Source organism: Lemur catta, chromosome 1, assembly GCF_020740605.2.
Source record: "Lemur catta isolate mLemCat1 chromosome 1, mLemCat1.pri, whole genome shotgun sequence".
Lineage (NCBI taxonomy): Eukaryota > Metazoa > Chordata > Mammalia > Primates > Lemuridae > Lemur > Lemur catta.
In genome coordinates, this window is record NC_059128.1 from 222187425 (window position 1) to 222200043 (window position 12619).

At 55.0% G+C, this 12619-nt stretch overlaps 1 protein-coding gene across 4 annotated transcripts in view; it reads left to right on the top strand.

Moving 5' to 3' along the window:
* The window catches only part of MYLK (myosin light chain kinase), a 258430-nt gene that overhangs the window by 171076 nt on the left and 74735 nt on the right, over positions 1–12619 (top strand). For all 4 annotated transcript variants that reach the window (XM_045540120.1, XM_045540116.1, XM_045540118.1 and 1 more), the window contains 2 exons: positions 5281–5352; positions 5742–7048. In XM_045540120.1, coding sequence (XP_045396076.1) covers positions 5281–5352; positions 5742–7048 — 1379 coding nt within the window. The remainder of the gene's footprint in view (positions 1–5280; positions 5353–5741; positions 7049–12619) is intronic.

Consider the following 12619-nt stretch of genomic DNA (forward strand, 5'->3'; position numbering starts at 1 on the left):
GTTCTGTAACAAATTACCTCAAGAGTTAGCAGCTTGAAACAACAAACATTTATTATCTCACAGTTTCTGTGGGCCGGGAATTTGGAAGCAGCTTAGCTGGATGATTTTGAAGTTGCGGTCAAGGAGTCAGCAGGGGCTGCAGTCTCGGAAGGCTTGGCTGACACTGGAGGAGCCGCTTCAGGGTGGCTCACATGCCTGTTGGCAGGAGGCCTCAGCTCCTCGCCTTGGGGGCGCCTCCACGGGGCTGCTTGAGTGTCCTCATGACATGGCAGCTGGTTCCCCACAGCTGGTTGGACAGCACAAGTTGGAGCCTGCAGTGTCTCTTATGACTTACCCTTGGAAGTCACCTGTCATCACTTCCAACTTCCTATTTGTGAGAAGTGAGTCACTCCATACAGCCCGTGCTCAAGGGGAGGGGAATTACTTTCCACCTTTGGAGGGAGGAGTGTCAGATAATTTTCAGACCTTTTAAGACCACCACAGGGAGGTTAACTTTCTCCATTCCTCTTTTCTCAGCTTTTCAAGGTCTTGCTAGGTTACACGGGAAGGTCAGCTCCACGAAGCACACTGCTATGCTCCCGGGCCTGGAACAGTGTCTGGCCCATAGTTAGCATTTGGTAGCTATTTTGTAAATGAATGTGATTCAGAAATGTCCTTTAAAGTGCTCCAACTCTTAAAATTCTATGCCATCCCTGGATTGATGGAGATAGAATGCCTGCCCTTGGTCCTGGGGTTGGCGTAAACATTGAAGAAAAGCTCTTGTCTACACCTGACCTATAAGTAGGAATTTGTGCCACATGCTGAGGATGGATAGACCTGCCCTGGCTTGGGTGCCTGGCCACTCTGCAAGGGGCTTTTTCTCCGGGACTTGGTCACTTCCCACTATTGAGCCCATCATGTTTACAGCTCTGAGCTACAAACCGGCTCTTTAGCCAAATGCCAAGGCTACTGCTGTGACTGAGCGTTGTGCCTACAATAATTGCAAACCCAGTATACACCCCATCCCCTTGGGTCCTTTCTAGGTATGTGCTTTATACATGTGTCACTTAGCTTATTCTGTGTAACAAACCACCCCAAGACTTAGTGGCATTTTTAATATAGCCAGTTTTTAAAAAGCCATTTATTATTTCTTAGGAGTCGTTGGGTCTGTTAGGAAGTTCTGCTGAGCTGGACAAGGCTCAACGAGTCTCACCTGAGCTCAATGACATGCCTGAGGTCAGCTGATGGGATGGCGCAGGCTGCTGGTCACCCACTACCATCAGCAGTATGTTCAGAACACGGCACCTGCCTTTGCCTGATGCCTGAGCTAGTTGTTACCAGGAAGGCAAATCTGCCTCCAAAATGGGGAGAAGGGACACTCTTGTTCCCTAGGCCAGTACAAAGAATGCAAACTGATGATGCATAAAAATACTTTCCAACGAGCTTGTCGGTTTAGAGGGAGTACTACTGTGAGACAATGCTCACGTTACTCAAGCCAGACGTCCTAGAGGAGATGAGCTTTCTGTGGGGTTTTGAGGAGGAAAGCAAGGCTGAGTCTCGGCGAGTGAGAACAGGCTTTGCTGTAGAATAGGCTGAGAGGAAAGGGTCGGGGAGGGGCAGAGCAAAGCAAAGGGCTATAGGAAGTTTGCCAGGACAGAGAGGAGGGCTACAGTGGGAGGCCAGCAGGCAGATTGTCTGGGGCCAGCTGGGGACAGTCATAAAACTTAGACTGTCCCAGCTGGGAGGGACGTCAGAAGTTATCCAGCCTCATCCTCATTTAATAACAGGGGAAACTGAGGTCTCAGGGTCATGGACTTGCTCATGGCCACCCAAAGGCGAGGAGCAGAGCTCTTCCATTCCTTACGGCCCAGCATGAGAAGCTTCTCTCACGTGCACGGGAAGTTGGAGGACCTGGGAAATCAACCACGCCAGAGTCCCCACCCATGCGCTCTTGCCTCTGTTCCCTCCCAAAAGTCCAGCCTCTCTATTCCTTTGGGACGCCGTTGTCCTGGCCTTGGCTTTGTCCCCAGTGGAGAAGGAGGAAGTCAGTGGAGGGTCCTCCAGGCTGCCAGGGGCCTCACTTCTGCCCCTTTTCTCATCCTGATGGGAGTCAGACCCTAGACTCGGGGCAGGGTGCCTTTTTAGGGGGGTGACTGGGTGGCCACAGGGAAGCCAGGGGGTCAGGTGTGCTGGGTGGTGGGGGGCAAGTCCTGTCTGTCCCTGCTAAGGTTGTGAGGCAAGTGTAGGTGGCTAGTTTCTCTCTCCCTTCCTTTCCCTAGCTCTTGTCTCCTGCACCAAAAGGGCAAATGTCAAAAAGTCAGCTCCCAATTATAGCTGAAATGGTTGAAAAATTGATACTTGCCAGGAAATTAGTCCTTTAAACTAATTTTGCATATAAAATCCATCCCAGAGACAGATGATTCCAAGTGGGACAGGATCCAAGGCTTTGTAAGCGAAGTGTGGGCTTCTTATTCAGGCTTGCGAAGCAGGAGCAACAGGCTCTGTTGGTTTGGGAAAGATGCAATATCTAGGTGATGGCCCATGTTCTTCCTCCGTGGTAGCACCTGGGATGGGGCCTCCTTCTCAGCCAGACATGATTTTGTAACTGGGTGCGTGCAAATGTCGAAGATGGTCCCAAAACACTGTTCCAGCTGGTTAGATTATCTGGCACGTGGGTCCCAGGCAGGAGGCCCCTCTGAACTCTGTAGGCTGCACATGAACCCATGATTTGCCTTAAAGGCCCAGCAGAGATTTAAGTTTATGGCTGTGGAAATAGTTACCCCTAGATCACCCCCCCAAGGGATGATCCACTTAGTGGTGCAGCCATGGGATCCCAAGTTCTCCACCTTCCTCGGACCCCTGGGAGACGGCCCAGGTGCCACAGGGTGAGCCCTGCAGGTGGATTGAGCAGGAGGCCGTGAGAGGCTGATCTGAGTCTGTGTCCCCCGCCTTGAGGACAGGTCATGGAGGACGACAGAAGCCCTTACTGCTTCCCCCATGTGGAGAGATGCCTCACTCCAGCCCAGGGGTGGGGCCTCACCATCTGGAGCCTCTGCAGGGTCGGGCTGGGGTAAAGCGTGGCCATCTGGGCAGTGTCTGCTCCTGCTGTTTGCATCTGGGCTGTGTTCCACTTGTGACAGGAGGAAGCTCAGCTCAGGAGGTGTTGAAAAGGGCTGTTGGGCAAACGCAGTCCTTGGGCATCTTGTCTTCCTGCTCCACGCCAAACCTGGGCACCAGAACGTTAGGCTTGAAAGAAAAGGGGGAAAGGAATGGCCTAACACTGGCCAGCAGCCTGGCAGAAGCAGGGTGCCAGGGTCTGGGCCTTGACCCAGCAAGCCTTTGAGTGGTTATTCTACAAGTTGACCCAAACTCCACAAGCCTTTCTGAGTGCTGAGAGCTCAGAGTGCTCTGAGGACCTCTGAGGGCCTGACGCTGATGCAGGTTCTCATTGCTGTTTTGAGCAAAGGGGCACCCTGGGCCCTGACATTCTCCAGACGTGAGGCTCCCTGCACCTTGACTCTGTGCGCCCCGAGAGCCTGAGCACTGAGAAGGGCAGCAGGAGAGGGTGGCTGTGGGTTGGCTGGCCGAGGAAGACAGAGGCGGAAAAGAGCTAAGGCAGCCAGGAAGGTGCCTGCAGTGGCACAGCCGGTGACAGTGTGAGGGCACTGGGGAGAGGGACGAAAGAGGGAGACCCAGCAGGTGAGAGGAGGGTTGGAGGGTAGCAAAATTCTCCTCTCCTTGCTTCAGATGGGTCCCGGTGCCCAGGGGTGAGCAGCACCCACCAGGCACCCTGAGAATCACATGCCACTCCATGGGCCCGTTGGGAGGGAGGCCAGGCAGAGTGAGGTGGACACCCACACACATCAGCAGAACATACACGAACACATGCCCAGATATCTGTCCATGTGGGGATGACTCATGCACACACATGTATTCTCAAACACGGACCTCCAGGTACAGGTAGATGTCTGCCAGAGAGACACCATATATGTGTGTATCCAAATGTATGGTTGATATATACACATGCACGTAGACACACACAAACACACATGGATCCCAGAGCAGGTTTGTTCTGATGAGCACTGTGGGGCAGGGTGCAGAGGTCACAGGTCTTAGATTCAGGTAGACCCAGGTCCCAACCTCTTTCCCCACTGTTAGCTCTGTGAGTTCAGGCAATTTACTTAATCTTATTAACTCGTTTTTCTTACCTTTTAAAAACAATGCTGACTCCGACTTCATAGAGCTATCCTGAGATAAAAGGAGATGGATCATGTGAGGAACCTGTTGCAGAGCTGGCCACATCTGCCACCACTGGGGCTGAGTGCTAGTGACACGGCTGCAAACGGGGCAATGAGTGGGAGCGGGATGTTGAGACCCCGAGGGTCCAGTCCCTGAGCCTGCGTTCCTTATCTTGACATGGGGCATGGCTGTGCTCCACCCTCCCTGGCGTTTGTGGGGAACAAGGACAACAACAGGCGTGGACATGTGAAGGCTGAAGGGTGCTGCATAAAGCACAGTCCTTATGGCCACCGAGAGTCCCCTCTGGCTCTCAGGCCTGTCCCAGTCCTCCCCTGGCCTGAGCAGAACCTTCTCGGCTGGTCAGAGCTCAGCAACGCCAGCAGATGGCAGCCTTGCGTGGCTAGCGGGCGGGTGGGCTGAAAACTTTCCAGTCTCTCCCGAGCAGAGGGGCCTCGCCGGCTTGCTTGCGCCACCGCTGGGAGGCCAGTCCTGTGGACATGAAGACCCAGAGCCCTCCCCACCTGAAGGAAGATGAGGAAGGGCCACCCACGTAGGGAAATACTTGTTAGGTTTTCAACACACAAAATTCTGATCCAGGGGCATCGCCAGGGAGTAGAGGCTGGGGGTGCTGCAGTCGAGGGGAAGTGCCCACCTCTGTGTTAAGGGAGCAGGGGGTCAGAGTCAAGGTCACTGGGCAGGCTACCCAGGCCCGACTGCAGACCCCGGCAGGGTTAGCCTTCATTCTTCTCCTCTTATTGATTGAATGATTGATTGACTGATTGTGTTATATAATACACTACAGAAGAGTATTCCTACTTTTTAGATGCCTGTCTTAGCTTTTATCCAGATTCCTTTTTCTTCTTTTTAAACAAGAGCTGGGAAAATAAAGGGTGGCCACAGGGTGAGAGGGCCCTGCCCTAAACCTAACTCTGGGTGGACGTCACAGCTAAGCAGGTGACTTCCATCTTCCCTGGTGGCCAGCAGCCTGTGGCCAAGTCCACGTCGAGCAGGCCCTTTGCCCAGACAGCCTCTTGATCTTCGCTGATCTTTGGCATTCCTCAGGAACCGAGTTGGCGAATGCAGCTGCCAGGTGTCACTGATGCTACAGAGCAGCCCTGCCAGAGCCCCCCCACGGTGAGTGCCCCCAGGAGCTGCCCCGACAGGCACCCCCCACACACAGCCCCAGCCCAGCAGCCCCAGAGTGTTTGTATCCTCCAGCAGAGGCTGCCGAAGCCAAAAGGGAGAGATTGGAAGGGGAATGAGGGAGGGAAAGGAGGGGGTGATTTTTCTTTTTTTTGCACACACCCTTATAAGGCTACTGAAGTCATTACCGATGTAATAAACCAACTAGGCGAGTGAGCGCCTCTCCCCAATGTTCCCTTCTATAAACACAGCCTGGCCAGCCCCCTCCCTCGCCCCTCCTCTCTGCCCTCCGCCCTCGGGGGATTTGCTCTCCCTTGACGTTCTTTCTTACCCAGCCCCTTTCCTCCTGCTACTTTCCCTTTTCCCTTCACTGCTTGCAGGGGGAGGGAGCCTGCCAGCTGTGAGGGCCTCTGTGGTGGAGAAGCTGGTGCTGATGGTGGCAGTGGGGACCACTATGGGACCCTGAGGCCCAGCTGGCTGGCAAGAGGGCAGGGTTGGCCAGAGGAGGAAGACGGTGAGGACGTGCGGGGGGTGTTGAAGAGGCGCGTGGAGACCAGGCAGCACACCGAGGAGGCCATCCGCCAGCAGGAGGTAGAGCAGCTGGACTTCCGCGACCTCCTGGGGAAGAAGGTGAGTACCAAGACCGTGTCAGAAGAAGACTTGAAGGAGATCCCAGCTGAGCAGATGGATTTCCGTGCCAACCTGCAGCGGCAAGTAAAGCCAAAGACTGTGACTGAGGAAGAGAGGAAGGTACATAGCCCCCAGCAGGTTGACTTCCGCTCTGTCCTGGCCAAGAAAGGGACTCCCAAGACCCCAGTGCCTGAGAAAGTGCCACCTCCAAAACCTGCTACCCCGGATTTTCGCTCAGTGCTAGGCAGCAAGAAGAAATTACCAGCAGAAAATGGTAGCAGCAGCACTGAGGCCTTGAATGCCAAGGCAGTGGAAAGTTCCAAGCCTGTGATCAATGCACAGCCGTCAGGGTCCTTGAAACCCATGGGCAATGCCAAGCCTGCTGAGACCCTGAAACCCATGGGCAACACCAAGCCTGCCGAGACTCTGAAACCCGTGGGCAACACCAAGCCTGCAGAGACCCTGAAACCCGGGGGCAACACCAAGCCTGCAGAGACCCTGAAACCCATGGGCAATGCCAAGCCTGCCGAGATCCTGAAACCCGTGGGCAACACCAAGCCTGCGGAGACCTTGAGACCCGTGGGCAACACCAAGCCTGCAGAGACCCTGAAACCCATGGGCAATGCCAAGCCTGCAGAGACCCTGAAACCTGTGGGCAACACCAAACCTGCAGAGACCCTGAAACCCATGGGCAATGCCAAGCCTGCAGAGACCCTGAAACCTGTGGGCAACACCAAACCTGCAGAGACCTTGAAACCTGTGGGCAATGCCAAGCCTGCAGGGACCCTGAAATCGGCTGGGAAAGAAGAACTCAAGGAGGTTAAGAATGATGTGAATTGCAAGAGAGGGCAAGTGGGGGCCACAGATAATGAAAAAAGATCCGAGAGCCAAGGGACAGCCCCAACCTTCAAGGCGAAGTTACAAGATGTTCGTGTGGCAGAGGGTGAGAAGCTGCTACTCCAGTGCCAGGTGTCCTCTGACCCCCCGGCCACCATCACCTGGACGCTGAATGGAAAGACCCTCAAGACCACCAAGTTCATCATCCTCTCCCAAGAAGGTAAATGAGGGTGGGGGTCGGGGAAGAAGGGGACCCTGTTCTAGGCCCACTGTCAGCTCCCAGAACCTTGGTCTTGATTGCTGCTTATAGCCCATAGCCTTGGTTGGAATGCCGGGCCCCGGTCCCCCCCTCACTCGCAGGACAGGTCTCCTGCTCAGGGGCCTTGGGGACATGCCATGTTGCTGGGGGTGACGGCTAGGATTCTGGTCCCAGGGCACATGCCCATGTCTTGGCGTCTGTCTGCCAGAGCCCTCTCATGCACCCCCACCTGTGTGGCTCCCCAAGGTACACCTGGCCTGAGCCAATGCCCGGCAACTCCGCACAGAGAGGGCTCCGTTCGCAGGCTTGGAGATGGGGGGTGCCGAGGTCGGAGCCAGTGAGGGAAGAGCTGGTTGGCAGCAGCACCTCAGGTTTGAGAAGGGTGTGCAGGGACAGGAGGGCATGGAGCTCTGAGGTGGGGTCAACAGTGGCTTGAGTCTTGGTAGCACTGTGGGTTTGCAGGGGCCTGTGGGGGAGGCCCAAACCCCAGACAGCCCCTACAGCACACACTCCCGGGCAGACAGGGCTGCTCGCTTCCTAATTTGGATGAGACTTTTGTTTGCTGGTATTTCACATTCTTGGGTGGTGGGGAGAGGAGGGGGGCCTAAATCCTGCCATCTGTGGCCTTTAGGGGTCTGGAGCTTTCAGATGGGCCAGTTTATACCTGGAGAAGAGATGCGGGTGAGAGGAGTATTTTCTCTGGACTCTCAATTTCTTTTGGAGTGCTTTTGTAAATCCCAAGCCAGGGGTCAGGGGTGGGGGAGCCCTGAGGCTGGCAGACGTCCACACCCCACTCTGGTGGCCAGCAGAGGGATGGCTTGCCACCAGCACAGAATGGAGTTCTGCAGGCTGATGCTGGTGGCCCTGGCCAGGGCAGGGTCCAGAGAAACTCCCTGGGAGGTGGCATTTTACCCTTGAGGGGCAGAGGCCAGATTGGACAGGTCCTGTCAAGTCCACGTCAGCTGAGATATCGGGAATGCTGTTCTCACTCCCCTCGCTATCCTGTCGCTGCGCCATGCTCCAGCTGCGCCCTCTCCACCCCCTCCCTCACCTTCCTCCGCTGCCTGCCTTCCCCCCTTAACAACTGGAACGAGCCCTCTCGGCTCCCAGTGAGGTTCCTCTCTCCTCTCTGCATCTCGGGCAGCAAATCTGGAAGAGCTGAGCATGTTGAGTCTACATGCTGAAAGAGTGAAGGGGAAATTGGCCAGCAGGGAGAAAAACGTGTTGTTTTCCACTAATGTGTTGACACAGTATCTTTTTCACGTGCATGTCCCCAGATTGGCAGGGTCCCCCAGAAGTCCTCTCATCTGTCCCCCTGCCCCTGTTGGTTTGGCCTCCCCAAGGCCCACACACAGGTAGGCATGGGGACAGCCAGGCTGGGGCAAGAGGTCCAGGGGAGTGGATGCCTCCCCTCACCACTGTGGGGCGCTCCCACTTGGAAAGCTCTTGGCTGGGAGCATTTCTCAGGTTACCCTGCGGTGCTTTCTCCGGGCAGGATGAGGGTGGGTGGCCACCATCCTCGGGACATGTGCAGTCACACAGGCCTGCACAGCGTGAGGTCCCTGGCTGCTCCAACCTCAGGGAAACTGAGGCTCTGACAGCTAGGGTGGGACCCAAGGCAGCTCCTCTGAGGCCTACATGGGATTTAAACCCAGAGCCACCGATGGCCACTTATAAACAGTCCACTCAACTAAGCCATGTAAGGCAACCCAGTCTGGGTCTTATAAACCCTCCTGAGCCATTGGCACTGGCTTCTCATGGCCAGAGTGCCTGGAATAAGTTTTATCTGTGAGTCCCTGAGAAGCAAAGAGGGCAGAGACCCCAGCCACTCCAGCATTGCCTCCCTCAGAAACTGTCCCACAGGGAGTAGCTTACGTGCAGGGCAGCAGCCGAAGAAATGGATAACGAAGGCCAGCACCAGGAGAGGGTGGAGAGAATAGGAGGGGGCAGGAGGGAATTACAGAGAAAGTCCTAAATCAAACTGTAAAAAAATATTCTAAATATTTTAAAATTTTGTTTAAAAATAAGAATAGCTTGCATCATTTGAATATTATGTCCCAGATGCTATGCTAGGCATCTTACATTTTCATTCGTTTAATCCTCACAGCAACTCCTTTAATGTCCATATCACAGAGAAGTTAAGTACCTTGCCCAAGGTTGCACAGCTCATAAGTAACAGAGCTGGGATTTGAACTCAAGTAGTCGAGTTCTGTGCGTAGACCACTACACTATATGACCTCTTAGTAAATTCCTACGAGTTTGTCAGAATCCCGGTGGCAGCTGAGAATTTATCAAGAGAAAATGCTATTGGCTATTACTCAACATTATTAACAGTTGCCAGAAGGTTCAAAGACTGATGGTGCCCCTGGGGATTTCCAATTTTCTAGTGTTTTCGCTGCGTGGAGAAAGCAGACTTTGAGATGGGCCTGTCCTGCCACAGTAGAGGAGAGTACCATGTCTCAAATATCAGCCCCAACTTCTGTCACTTCATTTGCCAAGTCTTCCAGAGCCAGGTGTTTTGTTAAGGAGAAGGCTTATCTTCAGGCCTTGTCTAGCAGCTCCACTTCCGCAGGTCCCTGTAGTGCTAAAACTGTTGCAGCCATGTGCTGACAAGTGCCAGTGAGCGTGTGAGGAGGAGCTGCTAGCAGGCAGGAGAGGGAGCTGAGTGCTGGGCCGCAGGGAAAGGCTGGTGTGGAGGCACTGGGCCCCGGGCTGAGCCCTGCGGCAGGCTGGAGGGGGCAGGCTTTCCAGGCAGGCAGACCTGCTCACAGCCCAGTCAGAGCTGGAGAGGATGGCATGGCCCCGATTTCATCCCAGATCATGGCAAGGAACTCGAGTCTAAAGGCAATAGGGAGCCATGCAAGATTTTGGAGTGAGGAGCAGCACTGTAAACAAAGCTGGGTTGTAGGGCTTTTGATTGACTCTGTGCCCCCCCCCCAAAAAAAATTCAGAGCCCACTGAAGAGGTCAGGGAGAAAGGTGGACAAGCACAGTAGCCATGGCCTCAGAGAAGAAATAATCAGATCAAAAGCAAGGACGGAAGGTGTAGTGCTGCCTGGCTTGGAAAGGCCTGGTGGGGGTGGGGGTAGGTAAAGAAGAGGAAGGGTGGAAGACCACTGCGCATGGGTGTCTGGGCAGCTGGGGGCACAGTGAGATGTCGGTGCCGTAAGGAGGCCAGTGGGTCCAGTGGTTTGTAGAGGAAGATGAGGGACTGGCCCTGCTGGTCTCCTGCTATTCACGCTCCGCTCAGCCCCTCCTGCCCCGCCTCCCTGACGTGGAGCCCTTCTTGCTCCACTGCACTGATCCCATCCTGTCAGCTCTGCTATCATCAAGATTCACTTCTTCCAGGACGCCTTCCCAAACTGTTGTCACCCCCCTCTGTCCACAAGAGACTCCTGTGCTCTCGTCCTTTCCTGCCAGCACGTGTCCTGTGCCCCAACTGCTGGAGGACGCTCTGTTCGTAGGGTGTGGGGCCTTCTCTGATGTCTGTAGCTTGGACAGGGCTTGTAGCCTGCGACCGAGTCCACCTGCCCCATGTAGTTCCCTCCTGCAGTGCCGAGGAGAGCAGAAGAGGTGTGACAGCCATTGCTGGGGTGGACCGTTAGTTAGTTCTTGGAGAGAGACAGACGGGTGGAGGTGCCCTTTCTCCTCCTGTACCCCCAGAGCTGCAGGGCCAGTAGGGTCCAGAGTGCCACCAGCTGGGCCTGCCCTCTGGTACGGACACCTGGGCTTCCCAGGTCTGTCCCCAGCCCTTTCTGGACCTACCTCGGTGGAGCGGTGGGAGGGGGGCGGCCTGAGCAACTCAGAGAAGAGCTTTTATCTTTACGCTTCATTTCCTGTCTCCAGGCCAAGCTTCCCCCAGCAAAACATTTCTCCCACTCTAATAATGAGGATTCGTTTTTGTTGCTGATGTCAACAGATAATTCATTTTTAATTGCCTCCAGGGTGGAATCTTGCAAAGCCTTTTTCAAAGCCTATGTAAATTAATCCTAGAAAAAGCGGATTTATGCAGCACCTACTATGAGCAAGGCATTGTTCTAGCCCTTTCCGTTGTACGCATAATCCACTTGAAGAACTGAATTAGGAATTTTTTTTCCTTTCAGAAACCATATTTTTCAACAGTAGGCTATATTGGATTAAGTATTCATGACCTTTTTTTACGTAGATCCTACGACATCGTCTGCTACAGAAATACGCTCGGTCATTCTCAGAATGGCAGCTGTGTTTTACTGTGACTGCACTCCCGGCTCAGGAAAAACACTGGTGGTAGACGTGGTCGCTGCCCTCAGAGAGCTGGGGGGGAGGCAGACGTGGAAGTCAGCAGGGGCCCTGTGGGCCGGGCTTTGACACGGGTGAGCTTGGGGTGACCTGGGAGCACAGAGGAGGTCCACCCAGGGCTGGGGACTTAGGGGGGACACAGAGGGCACCATGCCTGAGGGGATGACCCAGACGTGCTGTGTTGTGCTGTGGGTCTGGACTGGCCAGGTGTGCCAGTCAGGGAGGCCCAGATGGCTGAGGCAGCCCCTAGCAGAGCATTTGGGGCTCCAGCCCCTCCCTCCCTCCCTTCCCAAGCCCTTCCTCCCTCTTCCCATGTACCCAGGAAAGGGGAGGCTGGGGGCGCTTCAGGCCCCTGAGCACTTGCTGCACACTGTGAGGGGCTCAGCGCCCTGCAGTGGATTCCTGGTTCGACTGCTCCCATCCCCCTCACCTCCCTCTCAAAATTCCCCATCAGGCTGAGGCTTCTCAAAAAAAAAAAAAAAACACTGGGAAACGGTTTTTCTTCTGGAGGTCAGGAATGAACTGTCCCACAGGAAATACCAGATTCTTCATCTGGGGTAGCTGAGGCTCCAAGCCTGCCTGCCTGCCCCTGCCCCCCGCCCCCCAGCCCACGCGTGGCCAGGGGTCCCGGCTCTGGGCGGCTGGGCGAAGCTGCCTGCTCCCTGCCTTCCCCGGGCGCAGGGGGTGGGGACGGGGCGCTGGGGGGGGGGGGCGCTCCACTATTCTCCTGGGAGTCCCTCTACTGTTTTTGCAGGTTGTGTTGTTTGGTTCAAGGCTAAAGTCAGCTGAGGGACTGAAACTGAAAGACAATCCTGGATTTGAACACGATGTGCGTTGGGGTTGAGTTGTCTGCTCCCCAGCCTCAGCCCTACCCAGGCTGGGGGAGCTTAGAGATGGGGTCAGTTTCCTCTAAGCCTCAAGTTGGGGCCAGAGGTCACGTCGGCATCCTCCTGCCCACCCAGACGTGCAGAAGCTTCTCTCTCTAGAAGATAGTTGTTCTCATCCCCTGTCTCTGTGCCTTACGGTTCTCACTCTCATGACAGACTTGCTAAAGATCTAGCCTAAATCCTTTCCCTTGCAGTTTCTGCAATTTCAGTCTCCCAACCACAGTGGGAAGCGACCCTGGCCTGTTGCCTTCCTGGTGAGAGAACAGAGTGAGGCCTTTCCCAGGGGGAGGGGTCCACGCAGGAGCGCAGGAGGCTTAGGGTGGGGTGCAGAGCAGCCATCGCACCCCAGGTGTTCTGTAGGCTGAGGA